The sequence below is a fragment of the Rhipicephalus sanguineus genome, chromosome 1 (genome assembly GCF_013339695.2).
Source record: "Rhipicephalus sanguineus isolate Rsan-2018 chromosome 1, BIME_Rsan_1.4, whole genome shotgun sequence".
In the NCBI taxonomy this organism is placed as follows: domain Eukaryota; kingdom Metazoa; phylum Arthropoda; class Arachnida; order Ixodida; family Ixodidae; genus Rhipicephalus; species Rhipicephalus sanguineus.
Window position 1 is genome coordinate 265,139,051 of NC_051176.1, and position 19,678 is coordinate 265,158,728.

The 19,678-nt window shown below is 40.8% G+C and overlaps 1 protein-coding gene across 2 annotated transcripts in view; it reads left to right on the forward strand.

The window, feature by feature from the left end:
* Positions 1-178: 178 nt before the first annotated feature.
* The window catches only part of LOC119378881 (zinc finger CCHC domain-containing protein 8 homolog), a 30,990-nt gene continuing 11,490 nt past the window's right edge, over positions 179-19,678 (forward strand). Inside the window, exons 1-10 of one of the 2 annotated variants that reach the window (XM_037647933.2) lie at positions 179-423; positions 774-831; positions 2,955-3,079; positions 3,158-3,241; positions 4,985-5,110; positions 6,073-6,126; positions 14,131-14,279; positions 16,311-16,388; positions 16,524-16,594; positions 17,468-17,548. In XM_037647933.2, the coding sequence (XP_037503861.1) occupies positions 365-423; positions 774-831; positions 2,955-3,079; positions 3,158-3,241; positions 4,985-5,110; positions 6,073-6,126; positions 14,131-14,279; positions 16,311-16,388; positions 16,524-16,594; positions 17,468-17,548 (885 nt within the window). In that variant the 5' untranslated portion in view covers positions 179-364. The remainder of the gene's footprint in view (positions 424-773; positions 832-2,954; positions 3,080-3,157; positions 3,242-4,984; positions 5,111-6,072; positions 6,127-14,130; positions 14,280-16,310; positions 16,389-16,523; positions 16,595-17,467; positions 17,549-19,678) is intronic. The other variant, XM_037647934.2, reaches the window with a different exon arrangement.

Here is a 19,678-nt window from a genome sequence, read left to right on the forward strand (position 1 = left end):
TGTTGGTGCTAACGACGCGTGCTGGGCGGTATTTGTACATAACTTCTACATTGTTTTCTTTATTTTTTATGTTTTTGTACTTTTCAAAATTTTTATTGCGGATCTTCATCATAAATTATTCATCGCTCATCGTCATCATCAACGTAGAAAGCTAGTAGTCGATAGTAGCCGCTTTTTTAGCACGTTTTTAAGCCGCTTTTTGTATGGCGTGTGTGCTTGTGTCAGTTGTGTCGTCTGTTTCGCTGTTATTGTTTGCGTAATTGTCGCGAAATAACACTCATATTCGGCCTCTTAAGGGATTACGTGTGCCGCATTTGGTTTTTTTAACGTTAGGAATGTGTTCATAGTCGCGAAACAATCGAACATGGATGAAAACGGAGAAAACGTAGCCTGTGAGGATCGCTGCGATAGTGACTTGAAGAGGTATCTAAACCTTCCATTTTCTCCGTTTGTTTCGCTTAGTTCATGGTGATGAGAGCGAACTGGTTGCAGTGTCGCTCATGATCTAATTATTCATTATTGCTAACAATCTGCCGTGTGCTACAATGTGTTGTATCCGAGAGCTGTGAGTGCTGTGTTTAGGAATGTTCGTGTCGCATGTGTATAATAATAATAATAATAATAATAATAATAATATATATATATATATATATATATATATATATATATATATATATATATATATATATATATATATATATATATATACATACACGCAATCGATCATTTTCATTTTGCTTGTTTAAACTGACTCATTTACTTCCTTCTTACAGGGAGGTTAATTCTGCTGAAAACCAGGATGATGAGCCACCTATCAAATGCCTAAAACAGGTAAACTGCAGTGTCTGGACCAGACACGCAAGCAGCTTTCTCGATTGTACATAAAAAAAGAGAAACACAGATTTCGATGACAAGGCGAAGTTCGCTTTTCCGTTTTATTTCTTTTTAGCAGCTTTTTAATACAACAGTAGTATGCTAGCAATTCAAGAGCGTTTCATTAACGTTCATGAGTGGGGTCTTACGTGGTGCTTGGAATTAAACATTGAAATATGTAAGAGTATGAGGATTTAGCTTACTAACATTATCTGTCCAACTTACGCGCTTAATAACATCCCACCAGAATGTGTAACATCATACCGATACTTGGGGGGGGGGGGGGGGGGGGGGAGTGTTAGGTTACATTACCAGAGAACTATCCCGGAAAACTCACATTGACCACATAATCTCAGGCCTGTCGTACACTGGGATACTTTTGCCGAAAAGTTTCCCTAGCACCGTCATTACTAGTACGGTTAACATATATGACATTTATTTATTTATTTATTTTATTTATTTATTTATTGATACATATATCCTGCAGCACCGCTGGGGCTATTGAAGGAGTGGGGTTAACGCATCATACATCATTTGAAGACAAAAAGTCGCGAATGGCAATGTGTGAACATCTCCAGGTAAAGAATTCCAGTGTTCACTTGTTGAGACTTACTTTCATTCACAGCTTGAGTATACGTCATCAGTATGGGACCCTGAACGTGACCACCATATACGGTCCTTAGAGGCAATATAAAGTCGCTCAGCCCGTTCGGTTGGAACAATTGCCAGCCATGCAGGAAAGGCTAACCCCACCTGCTGCAAAATCACAACCACCACCACCACCTTGAAAATCAGTTCTGCGGAATCCCGCTAGGTGGCGGAAGCGAATTAGAAAGGGAAAATAGACAACCACCCATTTGTAGCACGAAGCCACAAGGAAATCCATACGGATTTCTCAGAAAATAAAGCCTCTTAGTCGCCGAAAAATTCGTCCTGGTCCGGGGTTCGTCCTTGTGGCTTCATGCTACAGATAGGTGGTTGTCTATTTTCCCTTTCTAACCACCACCAAACATTAAAGTTTTTCTATACGTTCCGTGGTTATCAGCCTGTACAAAGCTATCTTGCTTCTGTCTTTTCCATAAATCTACTACCACAACTCATATTTATGTTCTGTCTTCAACTCCCATCATACATTTCATTGCACATTAACCATCGCTAAAAGGTAAGCATTTCACACTGCAACACTGTTGAAATTTCATATTAATTTATTCCTCAAATGAGCAAAGGCTGCAATAATTTACCCGCATCACTTACAAGCATAACTAGCACTGATAACGTTAAAACACCACTTTCATTTTGTAATTGTTGTAGTGAGTGACTGATTGTCCTGTATAATAACTGTTCCTATGCCACATGGTTTTGTTTACTATCTTGCAAAGCAAGTTTGGCCATATTCTTAGCTATGTATTGTGTGAACTACTTATCCAACACTCCCGGAAGAATCCACTATTTTCTTTTCATTAATTATTGTCTTCCACGTGTTTTTGCTTTGACCTTTTATCTATAATTTCTTTAACATGTCTTGCTTATTTGTATTTTGCATTTATAATCAAGTATGTGTTATGTATTGCCTTTTTATCTACCTTCGCCCATCACCTCTGCAATGTACAACTGTATCTGGAGGGTGTAATAAATAAATAAATAGTTCCCCCTGTCCATGTCAACTCCCCTCATTTAACTGAAGTGAAATGCGACACCCTGCCATTTAAAACCTGTTTATTAGTCTGATTTCAATGGTCTTCCAATTTTGCAGGCTCTGAATGGTACTACTGCTAATTACCCATTTATGTATGACAGTAGCTCTCTCCTCATCATTTTCATTTGAAAAGAATAGTGTGCTTTAGGAGCTAGAGCTGAATGAACATGTGATGTGTGCAGAAACGAGACATTGTTGCTGTGCTAGTGTTCTTGAGCCGTTTCTTTCAGTATATTGTTTGTAATGCACAGAACCATAATTTATACATACTTGTACAACTTTCAGTGTTGCTGTTTAAAGGTCTTAGTTTTTGCACATTTGTGCTTTTCATGCGTATTCCTGATAACATATTTCCGACTACTAATTCACTGTTTTGTACCATTAGGAAGAAGACCAAGAACCAGCCTCTTCTACAGAAGTGTTCTTTATAGACAACAAATGTGATAAAGAAGCCTTCACAAGGTTTATGTCCACGGACAGCACTAATAATACGGACGAGCATTCATCATAGTATCCTTTTTATTGCGCACCAGTGTTTAAGAGGTTTGCTGAGGGGCTCACCAAGAAGAATTTGTTATATTTTCTTAGTAATATTTTCAGTCGCACTGCCGATTTCATTCAACTTGATGATTCTGAGCCAGAAGAACCAGCCCCTGTTGATGTACAACCCAGGTAAGTACAGTGGAACATTTCATTCCATATTTCAGGTGGCAAGTGTCTACTAAGCATGTGAGGCTACTTGGCCATCACGTTTTTCCAAGAGCTTTGCTTCTGTAAAGCATAATCGCAAAATTGTGTTTCCCCAGCGAAACCTTCATTAGAGTTCAATGCTGGTTCTACACTTTATTTTGTGGTTTAGCACTAAGAAACAAGGATTCAGAAAACCTGAGAGGATAGTAGCTAGTGTAGAGCAGAGTGAACAGAATGCCATTAAGTTCTTTTTACATTATGATTACAAAAAACTGCAACCTGTTTAACATTTGCAAAGAGCCATTGGGAATGCCAGAGTTGTCCATGCCCTAATGAGGAAGCAACGTAACTGAAATCTGAACGCATACAGCTCACGTAGTAGATATTTAAAAAGCATTTAGCATCTTCAAACCACATAGCAAGTTACGAGGGATGCTTTAGTGCTGGGGCTCTGGATTCATTTTGATGATCTGGTGCACTTTCATATGCACCTAAGCATTAAATACACTGCTTTTGCATTCCACTCCTACTGAAATGCGCCAGCCACAATTGAAAATCCAACCATCATAGAGATGATGTGGCAGATCTTGAGGCCACTAATGGTTAGACAAAGGGTAGTGACAAAGGGTTAGACAAAGGGTAGCCGTCTGTTTTTAGTGAGCAAACTACCTGGTAAATGGGCTCTTCATATCCTATGCCACCTTCACATATCCACTCAATAGAATGTGTTGCTTGGCTAGTTGGTTCATACTTGCAGGTTTGACATACACACTCTATACAGAGCAGTGAGGTAGATGCAAGAAGAGTGTCAACTTGCAACTCATTTTCCTCAACCTGCAATATTTATCGGAACAGACAGCCAAGTCAAGTAAAAGATTGAGCACTTGCAGCCAGTAACCTCCCTACTCCACTCTACAACAGTCTAGTAACCCACCTCACTGCACACCCCACGCTACAAATCTCCATACAGTGGATACTTCGTCATTCAGGTGTAAGAGGAAATGAGATGGTCCGTGGTCATTTTCTGTGTGAACCATCTGGATCCTTCTCCAAGTTGGCTGGATCCTGTTGCTAAGTTCAGTTGCAGAAATCTTGGGTAAACTTGCCAAAAATCACACTGTGTACCCAGCAGCACTCAGTGTCCCATCGCCAGGTGGTCCTCATTAAGAAGGCACATACTCACTACCCTCACCCCACATCCATCACCAACAAGATTGGCGCTCTTATTTGCATACACTGTCGTGGCTTCCCGGACAATGCCCACAACCTGTGGGACTGTCCTGGAAGTTCCACAGCAATAAAGGGGAAGGCTCGCTCAACAGCCTGTGAACTCCCGCCCTGCTACCTTGGAGTAGTGGCTGACAGATCCTTCCTTCAATGCCATTTTATGCTAAACGAATGTCCTGGATTTACAAAAACTCTGGTAAACCTTGGAGCTCTTTAAATAATACACTATAATAGTTATTTGATGTAGTGGTCTCAGCTTCAATTCACTGGAGGTGTATCTATTGTGACATCATAGCCCAGAAGGTGGTCATGCAAAAGCATATTTGTTGTAATATTAATAAGACCATCACTTTCTTTATTTAACTGATCCTAATTTTTCAGCAGCAGCAATAAGTTTTTGTAAAGGACACTTGCAGCTGTGCCACCAGCAATTGTGGCATGTGTTTCTTATTCTGCACTTTGCTCACATGATTTAAAACATTGAAATGCATTTTTCAGTGTTGTATGCTTCAACTGCGGTGGCAAGCACTTCTTGAATGATTGCACCGAGAAGATCAACATGGCACGTGTATCCCAAAAGCGCAGGGAAATGGCCAGAGAGAGGGATGTAACGCCAAAAAAACTGTAAGTGGCTCCTACTTACTAAATGCCTTTTTTCCCCCAAATGTCATGGTCCAGCTAGTTTTTTGTTTTCACCTATCAGCCTAATTAAATTGTCATTCTCTGTCATAGCCTAGTACTGAGCAACATTTTCAACAGTGGCACCATAATCAGCATCTCCTCACTTTAAATGTGGCAGTATACATACTTTCAACATGAAGAATTTGCACGCCTGACGATTGTATTTGGCATAAATATTGCGTTCCTTCAATGCAGTGAAAGGTGAAAAGCAATTTATACCTTCAAAATCATCTAGCATATTTGCAAATAAGTGTAAATGAAAGTGTACTTCACATGCTAGGGAACATGTAATTGAGCAGCAGCATGTGTGCGTTATGCGCAGTCATGTTAGGTGGCGGCTAGTGGCCACTTGACATTGTAATCATCCCCACAAATTCTGATTCTGGTCATTGAAAGTGAGCTTCCTTTCCTCTTTTTGCAAAGCACCGTTATTGCCGTTCTTTCTGTTTGAAGTGATCTCATCTCAGCATCCAGGACAAATTAAAGTGCCATTCCTTTTAACTATAGAAAGGCAAGTTGCACTTTGTGGAATGCTGTGAGCATAGTTCTAAACTTCATTTCATAAACTGTTAAAAGGAATGCTAAGCAACGGCACAAGAAAGACAACACATGTTCACTGAAATTCCAACTCTTCTACAATTCATTCCAGAAATTTGAAATGTAGCTGTGCTTATTATTTCTTGGCAACTGCACCTAAAGGCGAAATTGAGGATGTTGTAACTTTCATTATGATAAGCCAGCTGGTATATTAATGCTCATATCAGACATCTTTTGCAAGCCTTTACAATGCAACTTGCATTGAGAATGACTGTTTTATTGGAATTTTGAATGACCAACTAGTATTATTGATAGGTATGCTGATTGTTTGCAACTAGGCAAACTTTTATGTTGTTTTTTCTTTCCAGACGCTACTTCGAGCATGAAATGCTGTCACAACGTTTCCAACCTGGTAAATATAGGTGAGAGTGAGAAGTCTTTTAATATCAAAATAATAATACTGCAATATGATTTTGTTGAAAGGCACCTGAAAAGACTGGGAAAATATGAAAAGTTTTTTCTGGTGCTCCATCAATTTTTTTTTGGCTGTTTTCTTTTCGCTGGGAAAATATGTTCCACTTGTCAGGAGTCTCAGTAAAGTTGAGCGAGTTGGTGACAGTTCATTTTAACATGTGAAGCATGTTATAAGCGGTCGTCCTGTTGAATCGTTTCTTCGTTTTGTGACTTGTTTCTATGCGCTGCTTCACACGTTAAAATCAGGACTCTTGCTTACTGAGAAATATGTGTAGGGGTGCAGCACTAAATGTCACACAAGCTCTTAACATCGTTTTCAGAAAGGTTGAGCATCAAAAAGTAAATCCCAAATTATTGTGGACATACGATTTATCAGTCCGTGACTGTAGAAATCATTAATACAGAATGTATTAAATTTCTTCTTGCTTGAGTCCTTACAACAGGCATTTTGAGGTGTAGCATTCTCCACAATAAACAGGCATTAAAAGATTTTAAGATCCTAGTTCTTTCTAGAAGAAAAGTCCTTTTTGGGTTTGCGCCACCAATAATACTTCTTGAAGGGTATCAACAGTGCAAGTGGTTCTATCTGCAGAGAGATGCAAAGAATTTGATTCCAATGAACAAAGGCTTTCTTCAATTACCCAAATGCAAAGCCAGCCAAATTATAGGCTGTTGTTTCAATTAAGTGACACTTTTGTTTTAAAAAAATTTTTTACCAATATCCTACTGTAATCAGAAGCATCATTCTGTGTTACGTGAACATAGGGTGATCACCCGTCCTGGACTCGCAGGACTGTCCCGCAAGAGATACGAAATCTTCAACTATGTCCCGCACTTTAGCCTTTATTATTATTGTTTGGCAGTGCCTAGAGTTCAACTGCATCTGGCCACCCTGTTTGAGGATGTGTTAGCTGTGAAAAAGTCAGCTAGCTATGCGGCAATGAACGCTTCTGGCGCCAGCCATAGAAATATGACTTAAGGGGAGATGTGGGTCGAAAAATGAGAGTTTTCTAAAAAATTATCGATTTTTTGTTTTCACCTGTTTTGTTAAGATTAGTACCTCTACTGTTCTGAAAAAAAAAAATCAAAGCCGAGACTCAACTGGAAACGCTTTAAAATTGCGTCTAAAGAGCACAAGGTGGCTGTCAAAAGGCCGAAAGTGTGTCATCTTCGAGCACCTTGCCGCCGATAATGCGCCGCCGCTCGCCATTGTCGATCGCATGAGGCGAAGAGCCGAGCCTCACTGTTCAAATAATGACGGTTTCCCGCGCTGCTGCAGCGCAAGAAATAATAAAGAGACGCACGCTTTTGCCGCCTTTTTCGAGCGCCGCGACTGGCTTTAAATCACGTGGTACGGATCGAGAGCCGCCATTGGCCGCTGCGCGCCTGTGTGTGCTGTGAAGCCTACTTGCAGGATCCATGTCTCGTTGAGCAGCGCAGCTGAACAACGCTTTTCTCGAGTGCTTATCCGTTATGGATGAAGAAAGCCGTAGGAAGCGCGGTCACCGGCCTGTGAAGTTTCACGCAACGCACAAATTTCGAGGACGCCGGCGCAAATCAAAGCCGAACGCTCAGACCACGAAAAGGGCGTCTGCTGCCGCAAGGCGTAGTGGCAGTGACGCCGATGCGTCCGACGAGTTTGCCGCGGCATTCGAATATGTGAGTGCCTCCCAGAAAAAGATCGGACTCTTCGAAGACGAAGAAAAATCACAGGACGACGAGTCTTCGTTGATTGCTGATATGACAGTACTGAACATGTTGGTTTAATCGAGGGCACTCCAGTTTTGAACGTGTTCTGGAAGAACTTGGCGTGCTCCCGCCTCATGATCTGGTTGCTCTTGGCAAATCACGGGACAGCACACGCCAGAAAAAAATGTCTCAGAAACTAACAGGAGAAGCAAGGGCTCGTCGGCGTGCGCTGAAGAAAAAATCTCTTGTCGAGGAGTCAGCTCGAAAGAGCTGTGAGGGCCAAACCTATGGTGCTAGCGCATTTTAATGGCAGTGGCCACTACAAAGAGGATTGCTCTTTCTTGTGTACAAATTTAGTCGCATTCAATGGCATCTTTGATAAATAAACATGCAATTTTGACTTTAAAACTCGTTTTTCTCAAAACGCAAATTTTGCAATTTTTGTCAATGTGCCCCTCCTTTTTCGGGTACTTCTGGTGCTCAGATCTGCATGAAATTTTTCCCAAATTTTTTCCAAAGTACGTTAAATGCAATTATCTTGTTTAAGTTTCAATATTCTTATTATATAATAAAAAAACAGTTATGTAAACTTTTACTAGGGTAGGAGAAATATGAACTTCCCACCTTAAAATTTTTCACGTCTAGTACATATTTTGTATGGACTTCCTAATTAGTTATTTGCATTCCACACTTTATTTGAAACATTATGAACTATCAAATGTAAAAAATTATTGAAGTTTAGGTCTGAAAAGAGGGAAGGCAAAAGGCTTAAGTTTTTCACTTTGTCATGTTGCAGAACTAAAAGTATGCAACTTGCAAGAAAACTAATTATATATTTGAAATCAGCACAAAAAGTTCTATAAGCAGCTCAAGTTTCATTGCTCTAGGGTGAATATTAAAGAAAAAGTGTCTTCGAGTAGCATCTCCCCTTAAAGTAAGATAAGAAATATCACTTCAAGAAAGTAAATAAGCGGCGTCGAGTACATCCCAGGTTCTTAATCAGTAACCTGTGGATACTACACCACAGCTGTTTTGCGTTTATTTTTTGAGTTGCCTAATTTTATGTTGCTGTTAAGAACTTTGTTTCGTGTCGGAGCATATTACAGTGATGTATAAAACAGTTTTGTTTCCCCAGCCTGGCTGTGTATTTGAATATTTAAACTTCAACTTGTATCAGTTACTCTATTTCCCTGATTCAGATATGACAAAAAATTGCAAGAGAAACTTTCTCGCCAAAAGTTAAAAAATAAGTTATTGTAGTTCATTTCTCATCGTGCTGTCAGTTTAGGCTGTGTTGCAGAAATACAGTTTCAATCTTTTGCCTACACTTGAGCTTTCACCATTATGTCCAGTAAGTAAACGTACGCACAAAATTTGTAGGCGCTTGCTGTGGTTGCTGGCTGATCAACCGTAGGTCCAAATGTTACTTCAAAAAATCAGCTGGCAACTTAGTAGTCCAAATGCTACTCCGAAAATCAGTTGAAAATTTTGATTACTTAAGGGGGGACGTGGCAATGAAAACTATCTTGGTTATTTATGAAGATAAAGTGATGAAATTTGGCATGAACATGTGATATGTTGTGCTGATATCATAACTAAAATCGGTTTTGAGCTATCTGTTGTAGTTTTAAATGCGAATGCTTTTCTTAGTCGGGGCATGTCAGGCGTCTGTCGGTGTCCGCGCTCCGGCAGGTGTTATCTCTCCGCTCTCACTCCCTCTCCCATAGCAACAGCTGCGGGCACGCACGCTTATCCTCGCGCCTAGCAACCGGAGCAGGTGGTGCGGGTGGAGTAGCGGAGAGTGAGTGGAGAGGAGGAGCGCGCTCTGGCGTGTGAGGGCGCTCACATCGCGGGAGCTCGGCGGAGCTCCCGCGTGTGTGGAGAGAGGGTAGGTGCAGTGCTTTGCCACTCCTTCTCTCGCCGTTCGCTCTCTCTCCTCCCTGCGCCCCACTCTCCCGTCCGCTCGCTCGCACGTATATATAAATGGAGTGAAGCGATTACTACGCTGTGTACTCTCGGCGCAAGAAATGCATTTGCATTTCCTCACGATTCCCTTCGGGGAGGTGGGGGCATTTTTTTGAGTTACAACACGTGATAGACTCTCATTGTCATCCTAAAATAAATAATGAATTAGACATAATTTCGTCAAGACTTTTGCATAAGCGTATTCACAAGGGCCCATTCTGTGCCGTAAAGCTATTGTCTCATTTTTTAATATTCAAATAAGCACACAAAAAAAATTTTGACATTTATTGTACTCATTGTCTTACTAACAACTTTTACAAAAATCCAATTATAAAAATCTGTATGGCGTGCAGACAAATAAGGACAGCTTTACGGCACTCTCCAATGTCTCAGGATCTAAGCACAGAAAACGGAATGGTTATATCTTTAATTGTTGTGAAATGGCACAGGGATGACTGACAGCAACTGTTCAAAAAATGAAAGCTGAGAAAATGGAGCTCAAAGAAAATGGAGCTAAAAGCTAGGAAAATAGAATTCAGAAGGAAGCTGGTTTTATTTTCCATTGGAGAAATGCAGCTTTGTGGCTATCTTGAGCTCTCTCTGTCCTCTTTATGATGACGCCAGTATGGTGGCACTGTGTCAAGGGAAAACAGCAGATTCGCATTTTCTAAAGCCCAATTTTATCATCGTTTTTGATGGCAGCACACTAGTAAAATGCTTTTTTTTTTCAACTTCTACTGCTTATTTTGGTCTAATATTTCACCATGGCGTAAAACATGGTCTCAGGATTGCAGAAAAAAATTAATTGAAAAATTGAGCATTTTGACCAAATTTACCATTCCCATTGCCACGTCCCCCCTTCATATGGCAATGGGCCTTGCCATGTGAATATGACAGACATCCCTCTATCTTATGCCCCTTCAGCATCACAACCAAGAAATGGATGTACTTATAGATTGCTTTCACTGATAAAATTACACACAAAAAAATAATACAAGTTAGCTCCCACCAAGATCATGGTCTTTACCCACAGCCACAGACAACTAATTTTCAACCTTGCAAGGCTACGTGAATTATTGCCCTACTTCGTGTAAAAGGTACCAGCGCACCCCATCCATGCTGCTAGCAAGATGTGAAATCCAAGTAGCCCACGGGCTGATGCTACTCTGTCATTGTATTAAGCCACTGCCGAAAAACTGTCGTGCTTGAAGAAGCACAGCACAGATATAAAATGCACTGAATGCTGTGTCATGTAGTTCACCGACCTAGATAACTTCCTTGAAAAACTGCAACAGTTGTGAAGAATGATGTGTAAAATTATGACCTTCAATAGTGTGTTAATGGAGGATTAGAAGTGAAGGCTGAGGTAGTTATAATAAGTCTATATTACTGAACACACAAGGTCACAACCACTACCACCTCTGAAGCTGCCTGTGCCAAGTTCATCCAGCGCACTGAAGTCGCTTTTCATGGACTCCTTGCTTTTAAATGTCAAGCAATCATTAATAATGCTGCTGGATGTTTTCAGTAGTGACCTCCTTCATTTGAAAATAACAATGACTAGATCTCGTTGTTGCAGACAGTAAGTCACTCAGCATACAAGTGGTACCTCTGCCATCTACCCCTTACAGGCGGCAAAGTTCATTCTGAAGCACCAAGAAATCCCAAATGTTATTGAAGTCCATAATGAACATACATACTCATTTAGAGTTTGTATCCTTTTAGTTCTGTCACACATCTAAGTCCACGTGTATCGGTTATGTCGATGCTTAACCTAACAACCTAATATATACTTGTTTCGGTTGTACCGTGAAAAGAGAAGTACTAATGTGTGTCATTTGGTAGCTGTCAGATTAGGGATAAATGTATGCAGTACTTTGCTGGGATCCAAGTCAATATTGATGACCAGCCAGGTCAGGACCATTTTTAATTATTGATGCGAAAGCTTCAAATGGGTCGTTCAGCAAAGAAGTCAGGGTTTGTCCCCACAAAACAGCACCTAAATTTCCACTGGCTGTAACATGATGTCTTGTGTGTGTGAGCACGAAGCTGAGCAGGGGAAAGGGAGCACTTGATAGCTCATCAGGCATTGCATGGGGGTGAGGGGGCATTGCCACTAAGCCAAGTCACCCTTTCTCTTTCAGAAGGCTGTGTTATCTGCGTGTTCCTTGCTCGCAAAAGCTCTTGCTTGCATTCTGACTTCACTTCGGTAATTGCTGTGAAGAAAATTCACATTAAAAAGCTAAATAAATTCAAAAGGAAACATGTTGGCTGTAGCTACTTTCGAATCTATGGCCCCACGCTCAGAAGCTGAGTGTCTTACCCACAGGGCTAAACCAGTGCCTCCTAGATATCAGGCCTGAGCACTCTACTCTATGACATCATGCTACTTGGACCAAAATTTTCACGTCACCGCTTTAGTCACACAGGCCTTGGCAATCGAAATTTCGGTCCAGGTAGCACGATGTGATCAAGTAGAGTGCACAGGCCTGCTATTTAGGAAGTGTGGCACATAGTCTATCCCTCTCTCGCATCCATTGGGCATAGCTGCTGCGTGCCCCTGCTGTCCTTGGTGGCCACAGCTGCTTCCTTGGTCTCTCATTACACTGGATGTCAATGGCATGCAGTGTTGGCACCACAGGCTACTGCTTCTTGCTTGCTTGAGCATTCAATCGGACATACATAAATGCTTTCTCATTCCCAACTCATAAAAAGTGCTTAGGTGTCCTCGGATTTTTTTATTTAACCTGACAAAATAGTGCTTAAAGGGACACTAAAGGCAAATAACAATTTATCTCAGAGTGAAAGCTCAATGTATGACAATGTCTAAAACAGCAATATTATCAACAGCAGTGCCCTACTTACCGAGAAATTAAGCTAAATGTATCACACGATGAGCGTCACGAGTGGGACATTTTGGAAGTGATCCCGATGACGGAGAGTCTGACTATAATTAATTACTAGTAATCAAACTAGCTGCAATAAAAAAAAGAACCTTTCATGCATCAAGAGACGTAATAAAATGCTGCTTATTCGTTTCTGTTTGATTAATGAAAAAAAGAACCTCGTGGCGTTGCCATGTAGAGCGGCGCGCGTGGTTCAAAAATTCCGTTTTCGCCGAACTATGTTTCGCCCGGCGCCCTGCTTCGCTCACGCAGTCGCGTCTCAGTGGTAGTTTCGGTATCGCATACTGCCACGTGTGTTTTACACGCCCGTGAAAGTCGCTGTGACAGAAAGTTCGACAAAATGCCGCATGCATGTGATGCTGCCGGATGGCCAAATGGCGGGCAACGTTGGGCACGGCAGCAGTGACGTGGGAAAGACTGCTTTCAGGAGGGTGATTTGAAGTGCGCTAACGCGATGCGGACCACTAAAACGTGATTTTATTTCAAAATAAGCACTTCCTTGGCACAAAAGTAGTACAACGAGATTTCTGGACCGCTGTTTCAACAATCAACGTCGACTTAATATTTGCCTTTATTGTTCCTTTAACTCATTAGGGTGATTTGTACACATTTTTATCCACAATTTGTTTTTGCTAGTGGTGTTGACGACTGGTGGTTAAGAAAGAGCAAGATACATTGTGCGCTGGATGAATTGAACCTTCTGCGCAATAAATGTGTCTTCTTTTAACTTCATTTCACTGTGTATTGCTGCATTCGGCAACTTTGCTGAGGCACTGCCATCTTCGACAAGTCGTTCGACGTGCTGCTTTTTGTGAGTCATGTCAAAAGTATAATTTTTGTTTGCTCAAAATGAATATATCTCAGAGCGAAATTTGACTACATTTCTAGCCTGTGATTTGATTCTATCTATGCAAAAACAAAACATGAATGGCTCCAGGATAAATAAATCTTTAATTATAATTTAATTAACATTGAGCAGGTTCGATTCTGGCCACAGTGGTCACATTTTCAATGGAGGCAGAAATGTTAGAAGTCCTTGTACTTAGATTTAGGTGCACGTTAAAGAATGCCAGTGGTCAAAATTTTCGGAGCCCTCCATTATGGCGTGCCTCATAATCATATTGTGGTTTTGGAACTTAAAACTCCAGCAATTATTATTACAGTTAAGAAAAATTACTGAAAAACACACAAATCAAACATATTGTGACAACATTTTTTTGCACTAGAATATCAAGTGCCTTGGAATAATTTTGTGTAATTTGGTGGATTTACAGACAGTTCTTCATAATTTATGCCTGAAAGGGTGAAGTAACTTCAGTGTTATTGCAATGCCTTTTTTTTTTAGTGAAAGTCATGTAAATCCTTGTTTTCACTACATGTTTCTGATTTCAGCAAGGAGTTGAGAAAGGCTTTAGATTTGCGTCCAGAAGATCTCCCTCCATTCATCTATAGAATGCGTGTGCTTGGTTATCCACCAGGCTGGCTTACATATGCAGAAGTTGAAAAATCTGGGCTAACAATCTATGGCTTGGATGATCATGGTAGGTTTAGAATTTATATTGCCACATAGAATGCAAATGAAGCTAAAACATTCACATTCTTCCTGTGTTGCCACTTTAGCATGCGTGGTATTGCCTTTTACTTGTGGCAGTGACGTGTAATATGTCATCAAGGGTACATATAGCCATGACTGCATGTCAAATTATAAACTCATCCCACCTGTTTAAGTCAATGTGTGCTTTGAGTTCCATAAATTCTTTTAAGCTCTATTCTGGCCTGATGATACACTCAGAGTGTAGCTGCCTGCATGATATATAGTATATCATACAGGTGCACATGTACACTTATACACACACATATGTGTATATGTATCTATGTAAATGCAAAAAGAGAGAAGTATTGGTCTTTTTATGGATAACCAGAAACATTGTTTATCTTCCCCATCACATTGCAAGCTTACAGCATCAAAGGTGCTCTGGCAATCCTCATGCAACTGCTCAGTTTCAGACCACAGAGGAGGAACTTAGACTAGAAGCTAAAGTGGCCAAAGAGTTCTTCTATGGCATTGGTTCTTTAACAAACTTACTAACTACAAATTGTATGAAATTTTAAAACATAAGTTTACCTTCCAAAACTTCATCTGTCATTTTTATGCTAAATGAAACGAGCATTGACTATCCTGACATAAATTGCCTTGGCTTTTAACAGTAATTTTCATTCAGCTTTTCAGCAGACAACTTTAAAAGTTCTTCCTTTTGGCTGTAATTTTAACTGTTCCATTGACGTATTTGGTCCACTCCTTTTCTAGCTGTTGTGCCGATGATTTTTCCAAACATATTTCATAAAATATCCCACTTTTCACAGATGATTGTATCATTTATCAGGCCATTACCTCTAACGAGGATTACCCTTCTGAAGAGCTCCTTTGAACATTCTCGTACTTGGTGCAATGCTTGGCATATGAACATTAATTTCAGAAATACAGGTTCTATCACCTTCCTGACATTACGTCACATTCATGTTTTAAATATTTGTATAATAGTTCCTGCCCGCTTAAAGCATCAGAGTATAAGTACCTTGGCATTTTTTATACACTATTTGTCATTGCCTTAGCATATTAATTGAAACCTGCACTAAAACACTTTTTTTTTCTCATTTACTCAGTGCAATGCACATTTTGTTCAGCTCCTAAGACCACCTACATACCTACCAATAAGACTTCAATGTGTTTGCTTTAGTGTGGTTCAGTAACCTGGAACTCCTACTTTTACATTTCTTTTTTTACTATTTATTCATGACTTTTGGGGATAGAGCACATAACATTGCAGTTGAGTGGTATTGTGTATCTTCAGTGATTAGTTAATGAGGAACCTCATTTGTTCGATTGTGCGATGTGACTGCTACTGGGTGCACATTATTTTTAGTGTACAACATTGCAGGCCTTGCTTCACCAAGTTTCATGTCATGCAGCACACCATGAGAAATTACATAGCAATATATTTTATCTGAATTTCATATTTAGGTACCTGTGTCATGTTTCAGGTCTGGGCCTTCTGCGATTATAGGTGTGCAAAGGTCACTGTGCTTACTTCCCATCCCACTAAACATAAAAAGCATTAAGTGAAATCCTCACTTGTAAAAAGATTTTCCTCCGACTTTTATATTCAGATACACATAAAGGGCATCACTGCTATCATTAAACAGTCAATGGGGGTTTAAATGAAGTTTGTTGCATCCGTATAAGGTGGATATTGGGGGCAACTGCAGCTATAATAAATAATGCTGCTTTAGAGCTGCAGTGTAACATGAGCCCATTGCAGGTATTGTGTTACGCTTTTTTTGCCAGTAATCAAAAGACCAATTCTCTCTCTCCCCTTGAATTTTACTTTGCTTATTCAGAAACCTTGTATGCTATTGCACTAGACATAAGTATCTTCAATAGATGTGAAAATTTTATGAAACATTGAATCATGCAAGATGCTATGTTGAAAAAAGTTCTAGATAAGTAATCACAAACATTGCAGCAGTAATTTTGTGCATGCATTCATATCCTCAAAACTTTTACTCTGTAGGCAAACCAAATGAAAATTTAGAGGCTGGAGAAGTAGACAAAGAAGCCGGAGAAATCGACTGTGGTGATGTGCAAGAAGGTGGGTTTTATGATTTTTTTCTGCACACATTTAGCTAAGTTTGTCTTTAAAAGACTTGAAAGTTATTACCTTTGTGTGCACTCTGCTGAAATGGCTCAGATGTAATGTACACATAACTGCTTCTTCCAAACATAGTGCAATATGATCCAGCCCGGTTGGTTGACTTTCCCGGCTTCAATGTTCCTGTGCCACCTGGCGTTCGTGATGTAAGTATCCCGATATCTAGAAAATAATTACTTATTTTACTATTGTAAGAATATAATGACACGGTGAGATATCTCGTCTGTTAAAGTCGAATGCCTCACTTAGTGTATCTTTGTGAAACTCTCTCACATCTAGGGAAAAAAAATGTAGCTTTCTAGTGTTCTTGCCGGTGCTGAGAAAGCCTTAAGGACCCCCAACAGCTAATACAGTGTGTTGTATAAATAATATTGTAATAATTATATTATCGTCATTATTAGTGTCACTTCAAGACCTTTGCCCATAATCATAGGAAACTAGCATCGCAACTGACCAGACATATGATCACATGCGCTCAAAATTTGGTAACTTTCAGCTTTCTCTCATTGAGCATGGTCCTCGCTTTGCTTGAATAGGCACTGCTACACCATGTACTAATGCTGCCCCATCATAACACATTCAGATTTGAGCAATTAGGCACACAAAGCTCTGCGTGAGCGGCCCAACAAAGGAGCAAGAAAAGAAGGAAGGAGCCTCTACACTATCCTGTTGTACAGCACACAAACATTTCTATATATGATGTCAGCAATACTAGCAGAGTTTTCAAAACATCAGAGAGAGCCCGGGGAGCCACTAAACACCTCATATTGGGGATGTCATTGCATAGTGCTGCCAACTGAGGGGAGTTTACTTTAAAAGAATATTAAAATTACTTAGCACCTTCAAGGCAACTTTTGCCACTAATACTTGGCCAATGGCTATTACATATGCAGGAAAATAGGGCGCGAACATCTCAAGATTGAAATTTCAGTGTTAGTGGGCCTTTAAAATTGTAATGTTGTGCGTTTGCAAATTGCGTTGACATAGCATGATTTTACAACTGTGCATTTGATTTTCAGTTGTGTGAAGAGTATGGAATGCCACCGATGCTTCCACACCAGCAGAGGTCTGAAGCTGAAAAATATATGAAAGCGCCGGTGGTAAGCATGTAGCTCTGCATCATCTAACATACCATATTTTCTCGCATATAACCCTAACTTTAACTCTACAAAAACAAAAAGAAAATACATATAACCCCTGCATTTAACTCGCACCCCCATTTTTTAACCACATTTTTCCATTTTTTGGTGTGGGCTATGTGCGAGAAAATACGGTATATTGTGCAACAAGATGTGTTCATTTCAGGTGATCAAGTGGGTTACTTAGAGAGCTGCTGTTCCCCATCCTAGCTTTAAAGATACTCATAACAGTTTGGCCACTGCGGCATGCAAAAGTTCACACTAACATGCAACGCACACTAACATGCACCAGTTGTGACAGTCAATTTGCAACACAACTTCAACCAGATCAGTCAGCTTGTCAAGGAATTGATATGGAAATGCAAGGTGCAGCTGGACAAGTTCCATGGCATTTTGATGTGTTATATATTTGGTTGACTGTATAGAGATTGTCAGGATTGTGTAAAACTGTAAAATGATTCACTGCATTTTAAGGGAGTGAATAATTGTGTCACTCAAGATGCATTGCATGCTTTTGTCAGCTATTTCTTGCGGAGCTATGTTAGCACATTCATTATTTCACACTACCCCTAAATGTCCTACAGATGAGCATGTTACAGAGCGGTGCTATTCAAGCTAGTGGAAGACTTAGATGCAAATACAGTCCACACCATTTATAGCGTAACAGTTTACAGTGCAGGACTGGTTATAATGCAGTTTTTTCTGACTTCCGTTTACCCTCCCATAGAACTCCATGTATACACATACCGCTTATTGTGCAGTCCCCTGAGATGAAAGATCGGCTATAAGCCGGCTGCCGCAAAGTTCTCAGAGACACGAGTGTGCGAGCGCACTTCTTGGCGGAGGTGGAAGAGGAACCACAGCATTGCGAAGGATGAGGGGGTGTGGAGTGAACGAACGGGAAACGGTGGAAGAAAAAAAAAAAGGAAACGGGTGGGGGGGAAGGGGGGCAGGCGCAGCAGCGCAATGTGGGCATGTGGTGTGAGGAGGGGGAGCGATTGCCTAGGCAACAGAGAAGCATTTGCTCCGGCTGCTTGTATGCTGCGCTCTGAATGCTGCGTATGCTGCGCTCTGAATGGGCACCTGAGTCTCCATGAAGTGCGCGTTACCGCAGTTTGGCTCTTCGGTTTTCTGTCGGGAAAATAGTTGTGTCGTCGTAGAGCACAGATATCGTGCGTGCAGCCTCTCTTCCCCCCAAATGACAATGCTTTAAGACGTGACCGAGCTTTTGCCTTTGCCACCAGCAGGCGGACTTACAAGCTTGAAAGACTTTTTCAGGATAGTTGACGTGACTTTTCTCTTGACCGCAAACTTAAACTTCGTTTCACGCGTGCTGCCCGCTGTTTAGATCGGGAGTGCGACATCTTCTACGCCCGATATCTGTGTTCTCTTGGGCAAGCTTCCCGCGACGGCATGCCAAGTTGCAACCTGCATGCTAGGCCTAATGAGCGCTAGCTGCCTCGTAGTGGCTGCGGACGATCAAACTTGCGGGTTGGTGCAGAGTCAACGAAACATTTTGCACTTGTGGCATTTAGAATGAGTGACTTAAATCTTCAGTGAAAATGAGAGTGTGCATGTGCAACATTGGAGTGGTGGTTCATGGTTGCCACGGTTTTCGACATTGCGTCCGGAATTTCAATAGCCATTCAACATATAGTTTCTGCGCCGTGTGGTACCACGGCAAAGTCCACATAAATGAGAAGGTCCGAGAAGTTAGTCAGCGGCTTTCCACTACGGCACTCTTTTTTTTTTTTTCGTGTTCGTTTTTTGGCGCCGCAGGTCCGCAGATGTTAACCTTTCAACATTTTCAAATTTACCCCCAAGTTGCATGCCCCAATAGTCCGAATCACGCGGCTGCCTGTTGGTCATATTTTGCAGACATACAGCGTTTCAAAAATGTCGTTTTGTTTACAGTGCGGTACCACTTATAGTGCAAATATTTGCGACTCCGGCAACTTACGTTATAAGCGGTCTATGCTGTACATAGAAGCAAGTTAATCTTTAATTTATGCCTGGGGAAGTGACATAGAAGTTATGCACAAGTCACAGCACACTTTCATTAACAGTAAAGAAATGAAAGTGGCTTATCGT